This window comes from Saccostrea echinata, unplaced genomic scaffold, assembly GCF_033153115.1.
Source record: "Saccostrea echinata isolate AGI-Se365-2 ecotype Australia unplaced genomic scaffold, CSIRO_AGI_Sech_v1 ptg000030l, whole genome shotgun sequence".
In the NCBI taxonomy this organism is placed as follows: domain Eukaryota; kingdom Metazoa; phylum Mollusca; class Bivalvia; order Ostreida; family Ostreidae; genus Saccostrea; species Saccostrea echinata.
Genome location: NW_026889779.1, coordinates 35,663,597 through 35,672,500, shown reverse-complemented (window position 1 = coordinate 35,672,500; position 8,904 = coordinate 35,663,597). Strand labels below are relative to the sequence as shown.

Below are 8,904 nucleotides of genomic sequence, written 5' to 3'. Positions count from 1 at the left end.
AAAGCTGATTACAATTAATTACATGTTTGATGGTTCTAAGCCTCATAGTGTGAAAGATATATATGATGCACTCACACTGACACGAAAAAGCTATCAGACCAGCAGACAGATGAATGGACATACCATTATACAATGTGTCAAAAAATGTTCATATAAAACCTGACATTTCAAATTGTGTGTCTTTGTTTAATATAATTGTATATCATTTTTTCATTGAAATTTGTCCAAAACTTTAAGAGTGGTTTCATTTTGAACAAAAAAAAATATTTACAGACACACAGACAAATGGATGCACCAACTCATAAGCTCTTCTGTTCTTTGACCAATGACCAGTGCAATAAAAGGTACAGACCCTGAAACGTGCTACTACCCCAAAAAAGCGTGTGACTTTCGTGCGCTTTTCGTTTCGTGCAAACCGTGTAGCGTTTCGTGTAAACCGTGAAGCGTTTCGTGCAAACCGTGTAGCGTTTCGTGTAAACCGTGCAGCGTTTCGTGTAAGCTCCAAAGCGTTTCGTGCAAACCGTGTAGCGAGCGTGCGAGAAGCGTGTGAGAAACGTGCGACTTTCGTGCAAGAACCGTGTGAGAAACGTGCGACTTTCGTGCAAGAATCGTGTGAGAAACGTGTACGATTCATTCGGAAGTCCTTTCATTTTGAATATGGCTATCGATGGATCAAAATGTCATTCTGTGTTGTTTGTAACTAATATTATCCGGATATATAATGGTGGCATTTTAAGGGTGAAAAAAAATTCGGAAACAACAAAATAAAATTACTCGGTAATGTATTACATATTTGTTTGATTTTCTTTCTTTTTTATTGAAATAAAGATGGACAGAAAATGTGTTAAAAGTAATTAATTATATGCATATAAATTTTAAGGTATTTGATTCAGTACATTTTTTTAAAGGGAGCAATACTGAACATTTTTTAAAGAAAATTCATTTGGAATCCGGTCTTGCCTTTTTATTTCATTTATTTGAATCTCTTCACCATTTTACAATTATGGGATATAGAGATTACAAGAACATATCGGTGATCAATACAAAATAATAGATAGATATTGCAGGAGTGAAAAATAAAATGCAAAATTTAGTGCGTTGTTATAAATATGAAGTATTGGAATTCTAGGCCGGGAGCACAGTTAATTGATTTTCTTTATAATTAAACGAACATAATTTTCTTATATTACTAGATTGTGATACAAATAATTTTGAAACGATGAGTCATTTATAGTCTTTTTTATGCATAAAATTGGTTGATTTATAATAGTCTTATAAATGAATTATAACTCACATGCATCGGCAAATACAGGGTTAAATATTTCCTGGAGGGGGGGGGGGGTCAAATGAAAACACAAATTGAGTTTCTGTTTTAAACAAGTGTTTTATTGATCATTTTCTTTAAAAAAAAAAAAAAAAATTGTTTCTTTAGGGATGCGCCCGATGCACCCCTTAAAAATATATTGGAATCTTCTTTACGCTTTCAACACTCTTCTTACGACAGCGATCACGGACTCCGCGTGCTGGGACTTAAACTTGTTCTGCTATTATCTCTTGTCAATCATAGCTAAGATGACACCCGACAATAACGATTGATTTTTAATTCGTGAAATTGAACGTTTTACTAGTATTTAATGGGTATAAATAAATACCCGTGGATCTTATTTCTTAAATTTATCCTATTGTCTGTAAACATGCAGTGAATTAATTTGCCAGTGTATTCGTGAATAAAGTTATAAAGAAATAAATTCTGAATAATTATATGTTTATTTAGTTGTTATATTAATCACGCAGTTCTAGAGCATATTTTTTTTGTTTTAGTTTTTTAGGATTGGCCATGTATACATATATATTGAAGGTATTAAGATGCGCGACTATTGATTACATAATTATTGATTTTTTTTTTTTTTTTTTTTTTTTTTTTGTCTAGACGGGGTTTGAAATGGTGGTGGGTGTATTGTTTTTATTTGATAAACACAATGCCTCAACAGAGAACTAAATAATTACAATACCTATCCCCCGGCTTTTCTACCATATAAAATTTTAATGATAAATTAAGGTTTAACTCTGTAATGAAACGATATACTTACCATTCTCAATAATGTGCATTTAATGAATTGCATGTATCGGGTCCCGCTGGATATGGATATCCTTTTATTTTCTTAAAACGGGCACTTGTTTCTATGATAATTTTCCCCCGATGGTATACTTACTGAAATAAGTGCCTGTTATATTTAACCATGTACAGATTTGAAGATACAACAGTAAGATCTCGGTAATCTACCCCCCCCCCCTTTCCTGCACAATGTTCCTGTTTGATACAGTTTACTTATTACCTTTGCAAATTCTAAACAGAACCTTATTTAATCAAATGAAATTATTTTTTTTTTTACTTAATAAAAAAATATATAAATCAATCAATAATTAAAAAAAGGAAAAGAAAATAAATCCGTTTACAGAAATCATACGCAATTTAATAAAAAAAAAAATTTTCAAATCAATAACTGAGTTTATTTGTCAGTAAGAAAACGACATTTTAAATATCAAACTATAATTGTAAAAACAATAAATGTTGTAAAAGATTATGAATTACAAATATATTTTTTTTTTCAGTGCGTAATTTAGAGTCTAGTGAGAAAAGGTTTGTACACAGACGATGATATAAGCAATTCACCGCGCGGGTCACATACTCAGTGACAACTATTAATTAATTACAACTGAACATTGAGTATTTTATCTGTAAATATAGTACTGGTGTAGCGAGTTCTAATCTTAATCTGAATGATTGCAATTCTTAACTAATCTTTGATTAATCCGTAATAATTGAAATAAAGTCCGAGAGATTCCGAATACAAAATCCAGATCGAGGCCAAAGCGTGCGAGAATCGTGTACAAAGCGTGTGAGAAACGTGTACAAAGCGTTTCGTGCAGGCTTTCGTGTAAACCGTGCAGCCTTTCGTGCAAAGCGTTTCGTGTAAACCGTGTAGCGTTTCGTGCAAACCGTGTAGCGTTTCGTGTAAACCGTGCAGCGTTTCGTGCAAACCGTGTAGCGAGCGTGTACCGTTCGTGCAGCGTGCGTGTGGGGTAGTAGCACGTTTCAGGGTCTGTATGGTTCATTTTTTCTCACAAAAACTATTCCTTAAATTTTGACATTTTTATCAAAATCATTCAATACACAAGCCTGTTGTTACACAATATTACTTTGTCATCAAAAGACCTTGAATATCCACACATGACGCCATTTCCAAGAATGGGTGACCCCTGCTAGCTAGGTGATCACACTTGGATCCTGTTTTTAGTCCTATTCATTCCAGTAAATGGTATTCTCCCCATGCTCACCATTGTTTTGCTTCCATTCATGGATACAACTGTCAAGGTCACTGAACTGCATTTTATCTAACCCTATTTGCTTTTTACTTTATTTAATTTTTAGCACTGCTATCTGAGTATTGGATTTTTGCAAATTTTCAGAATAGTCATAACCTAGCTAGCTAATGACTTAGAAGTATGCCAAATATTTTACTCTCTCAAATAACAGGTATTTGCAGTTAGGAACCATATCACCTTTATCAAAAATATCATAACCAAAAAAAAAAAAAAATGTATGCCATGAAAATGTGAGACAGTTAAATCAAAATATTATTAAAGCAAGACATTTTAAGAATTTAGTGTACCTTTAGATCTTACAGTATACAAATTAAAGAAATTATCAAGTTTAAACCCACCTGATTGACTCCACTCTCACTTGGCTAGAACTATGAAACAAAAAAATATCATAAATACATAATATATATAGCTAAATAAAGATTATCAAAATGAAACATTACTAAATAGGTAAACTATTCACAAGTATAAAAATAAATTTTATCATTGAGTAGGATTAAAAAAATCAGAATGATGATGTTTGCATGGAGTATTAATTACCTTCTTTGCAACTCTGTTGCACTTCTGCTTTGAGATGGTGGAGTTCTGGACGCTTCTGTGATACAAGTGTTTTTATTTGAAATTCTCTCATTACAGATAAATGGGAATTTGGATTACTTAATACAAAATATTCCTGAACTTAGGAAAGGTTTGAATATTAAGTACCTCTGGGGTCCATTGAGGGTGAAATCCTGCTTGCTCCACGGCCCTGTCTAGCACCAACCTATACAGCATTGCAATTTTAAAGTAAACCTCTATACAATAACTAGTATTTAACAACAAAGGCTCAATATTTACAAGACAAAAAAAAACACCTCAGGATATCTATAGATTGAGAAACTGAGGTTAAAAACTTAAAATACATTGATGTTTGAGGTATGGAAGTTCAATTGTATAATTAATGATACAAGCATCAGGGAAACCTAAGTGCCTTTACAATAAGACTTTTATAAGTTAATATTTTTTCCTATCAGAAAAGTGGTTCAACAATATCAAATCAAACTTAATCCAGATGCATTAACCTTGGATGTATACTTTATGTCCAAGCAGGCATGATATGGTCATTCTTGGCCAATCTTGGGTAGAAAGCATGAGTGGTGCAAAATATGTTCCATGGGACATCACATCATTATAAGGACTTACCTGTGCATAACTCTCAAAGCAGTCTTTTACCTTTGGGGAGTCTCTGAAAGTAGACAGTATAAATTAATAAAACAATTGTTAAAAAAAGAAGAAAAAAATAGAAAAATCACCAAGAAGAAAAAAAATATGCTAGTAAATACACTGAAATCAACATATTAATAGACATATAACTTTTGTTTTTATATTAGACTTGCATAGCTATGTACACTTATCTAACCCTTATTTTTATAAATTAAATATTAAAATATTTGTGAAATATGCTGAATTTGTGTGCTTTCTTGAAAACATCAAATTGGTAATATATAAGAAAACTGCATCTTGTCCTTGAAATAATCACACCAGTGAAATGCCAACTTCTTGCTGTGACCTGCACATGCATATTTGTATAATCTTTATAATACAACCATACAGTTTTTATACCTTGTAGCATAAGGGGTTTGTGCTAAGGATATTGGATGAGGAACACTCCTACAACAACAAAATATATCTAATTATATGGTAAAGAACAAATCTTAACAAAAGTTCAGCAAATAATAAACACCATTCTTTTATACATGCATACAAGCTGAAACTGAAATATCCAAATACAAGGTTGAATGATAGCTTAATGAAAACTTCCTGATTAAAATTCTGACCTTGGTGACACCCTCTTTAATTCCTGACTTGGTGGTGTCTTACTCTTGACACCAAATGGTGGTGTGTTGCCTACTGGTAAAAAAAAACAAGATGATTTGCAGATTTAGATTTCTATGGAAATTATACAACTCTGAAATATTTGAAAACTTTACTGGGTTGAATTTCTGAAACATTCTGTAAACATTCTATCTGTTTTTGATAGGTTTAAGAAAAATTAAGTTCAGTGAGGAAATGCTTATATTGAGGGGGGGGGGGGGGGGGTTGATTTATGCTGTTCTTAGGTAAATGTCAGAGTAACTTTTATGCCAAATCAAAAGACAGTTGCAGTTGTGATTTTCTTACATTTTTGACGGTCAAGGTAGGGTGGGGTGGTTCTCATGCCATACTTTGGATTTACCTGTTTAATAAAGAAAGAACATGAAACAAACTTATTTAATAATTTGATGGTATATTGAGACATTTTCAGACTAAAAATTAAAAGTATATGTGCTCTTAAACTTACATAATTGGGACCAATAACTGCTGGACCATTTCTTGAAGCTGTTTGAGGGGAATTTCTGCAAAAAGCCTCTCAAAATGTAAATCTTGTACTTCCATCAAAGCACAATCATTAATTATTTCAATATTTTTCAAGGAGCATTTTTATTTTTTGACAATTAAACAAAAGCACACTTGATATTGAATATAAACACATTTCAGACACAAATGAATACAGATTAAGTTTTATATAATATTCTATTTCTTCAGGTGGATTGAAGTGAGTGCTATTGTCTCCAAAAACATTAATTAATAGTTTATACATGTAACAAAAAGCAATAATCAAAATACAAGTAAAATTAAAAAAAAAACAACTGGGAAAAGAAATAGAAAACAATATACATGTACATGATTGAAAACAATTCAAAAAACATGTAGAGTACGTCTTACTTGTTTGAGTTGACCTCCACAGGATTATAATGTTGTTGAGAATTCTTTTAATAAATGGAATCATTTAAAAGCAAAGAAATGGGAAAGAATGAATTAAAAAACATACTCTGAAAAACACTGGTACTTTTAGGCACCTAATACACATTACCCTAAAGGCTTTTTAATTTAATAGTATATTCTTTTTAGTGATTTTGCTATCAACATGGTACGTACATGTACTTCGACATAAGACTTGTGGAATATAATTCTGATGTTTAGGATAATTGTTATTTGTTGAATGGTTCCACTAGCTGTTTCTAAACAGTGTAGAACAGGTAAAATGATCAATTCCCATGCATTATTCCAGACATTCAGGTACGGATTTTCATAAAAAGGAGGTCAAAATTGGAGCCATTTTAAATATTAAAATCATCATGTGAGACTGCCTTTATAACTCAGTCGGCTCTTGGGATTTTCCCCTCCCTATCTTTGGGATTTGTGTAAAACAATAGCTGTACAAATCGGCCTTTGTGATACAGTGTTATATCCTTTACTTACCAGCTCTTTCAAAGCTCTTTTCAAGTAAGCAATTTCTTCTTTTGAATTTGTAAGTTCTCTGAAAAAAAATGAAACAAAAATAAAACAATTAATGCATGTTTAGATATGGTGATGAATAAGCAACTTTGAATTTTCTTAAATGATACAAATTTTGCTCTCTAGTACATTAGTTAATAGTTGGCTAGTTAAACATGTCGTTTCTCTTCCCTTTTTCAGAGACCCGGGCGGGGATCATATTTGCTATAAGAGAATGCTTCCATATAAATATGTCTGATCATGTTTTTGCTGTTCTTGAGAAAAAAAAAGATTTTTAAAGATTTTTCCTATGTATACCTATGTAAAACTTTGATTGTCCATTGTGGCCCCTCCCAACCCCCAGGGGTCATGATTTGAATATACACTACCTGAGGATGCTTCCATATAAATATGGCCAATCATGGCTTTGCTGTTCTTGAGAAGAACATTTTTAAAGATTTTTTTCCTATGTTTTCCTATGTATAATTTTGATCGCCCACTGTGGTCCTATCCTACCCCCAGGGGTCATGATTTGAACAAACCTGAATCTACACTATGTCAGGAAGCTTTCATATGTTTCATCTTTTCTGGCCCAGTGGTTCTTGTGATTTTTAAATGACCCCAACCAATTTTTAATTTTTCTTAATTATCGCCTTAAGCTCAGGTAAGCTAAAAATTTAATTCATCTCCACTTTGTTATTATTAATCCTGAAATCAATTTAAAATTCTAACTTACTTTTCAAGTTCTTGGGTGTACTTGTACATTTTCTGAGCTTTCTCCATAAATTCTTTCTGTTTACTCATCTAAAGGAAACAGACTTGAGTAATATTTTAGTTACGATTCAGACTTTTACAACTCAAGATTTCTATATGTATGCCAGAAATTTATTATCATGTAATTTCACTAAAAGCATTACTTGCAAAATAAAATTACTGGCTTTTATTTTAATGTTGCTGAAACACATGCTAAACTCTTTGATTTAACAGTTAACTTTTAAATTTATTTTCTTCTAACTTGCAATGTCTACGCGTCATTTTGCAAAATTAAGTACTTCGCGTGAAATAAGGAACCTAGTCAATCTACAGTACCTATAATTGATCTAATCACATACATATGCAATAATGATACCAAAATAGGTAGCAATATCCTTTGTACCATTATATATAATTATTGATGAATCACCTGAGCAGCAAGATATGAAAGGTATCTTCTTCTGTGACTGTGTTGAAATTCCATCACCTAAAATCATTTTGTATGGAAAAATCTACAAATGTTTTATGTGATATGTTCATTAACCAACTCAAAACTGCAAGATTTAGTCACTCCTGTCATATTATTCTTCATGGATGATCCCTTATACATCATTATTTTATTCATTGTATTTGTTTCTGTAAATCTTCAGACATCTCATAAGTGTGAACAACATCAAAAGATATTACCACAAGTTTTTAACAGCAACAATTTTTTTCATGAAATAAACACCTACTAATTGTCACCCAGAACATTAATAATAATTTACCTGAATCAATTGCTGGGTGTTTTTCTTTGCTAGTTCCACAACATTGGTAAAAAAGATCTGAACATCTGGTCCCATCTGTGAGAATTGTAATATATAATCTAAAAGACCCTTGTTTTGAAGGCAAGCATTGTAACAATCTTTTTAAAAATATAATTTAAAATCACCTTTGCTGAGAGAGGAATGGCATTGACATTGGTTGAGCCACACATTTGGCATTTTGGTTTTGTTGCTGCAATATCAAAATTTCCTTACTATACTAAATAAAATTAAACCTACATGAAAATATTATTTCAATACATTTAACAAATATTTGTAAACACGGTAAAGGACATTGTATCCAAAAAGAATACTTCTGCAATGTAGATACATGGACATTTTTTACCATTATTTATACAGTTGTCACAGTAAATATGCCCACATGTAGTCAGTCTAAACTGAAGTACTGCATTTACTGGTCGAAGAAAACAATTGTTGCAATGGATCCAATCTCCCATCTTTTAAAAAGACAAACAAAAATTATTCACCAATATATTATCTTTAGAATATTTGTAGAGCACTAAATGGTATCGTGGACACTCAAGCCAACACCAGTAAGTATACAGAATCCATGTAGCACAAAACATCTAATTATTGATATTTTATAATTTAACGTTACGATTTATAATTATAATGATGGTTTACTTATTACCGAATAAAAGAAAAA

The 8,904-nt window shown here is 31.7% G+C and overlaps 1 protein-coding gene across 1 annotated transcript in view; it reads right to left on the bottom strand.

Moving 5' to 3' along the window:
* Positions 1–8,697, bottom strand: part of LOC133197078 (zip homologous protein 2-like) — a 9,136-nt gene extending 439 nt beyond the window's left edge. Inside the window, exons 1-15 of the mRNA XM_061332918.1 lie at positions 8,584–8,697; positions 8,366–8,430; positions 8,202–8,276; positions 7,865–7,921; positions 7,418–7,485; positions 6,667–6,724; positions 6,130–6,173; positions 5,705–5,759; positions 5,545–5,599; positions 5,202–5,274; positions 4,987–5,034; positions 4,567–4,609; positions 4,090–4,147; positions 3,925–3,979; positions 3,726–3,755 (exon numbers count right to left, since the gene is read on the bottom strand). Coding sequence (XP_061188902.1) covers positions 3,726–3,755; positions 3,925–3,979; positions 4,090–4,147; positions 4,567–4,609; positions 4,987–5,034; positions 5,202–5,274; positions 5,545–5,599; positions 5,705–5,759; positions 6,130–6,173; positions 6,667–6,724; positions 7,418–7,485; positions 7,865–7,921; positions 8,202–8,276; positions 8,366–8,430; positions 8,584–8,695 — 896 coding nt within the window. The 5' untranslated portion in view covers positions 8,696–8,697. The remainder of the gene's footprint in view (positions 1–3,725; positions 3,756–3,924; positions 3,980–4,089; positions 4,148–4,566; positions 4,610–4,986; positions 5,035–5,201; positions 5,275–5,544; positions 5,600–5,704; positions 5,760–6,129; positions 6,174–6,666; positions 6,725–7,417; positions 7,486–7,864; positions 7,922–8,201; positions 8,277–8,365; positions 8,431–8,583) is intronic.
* Positions 8,698–8,904: the final 207 nt, after the last annotated feature.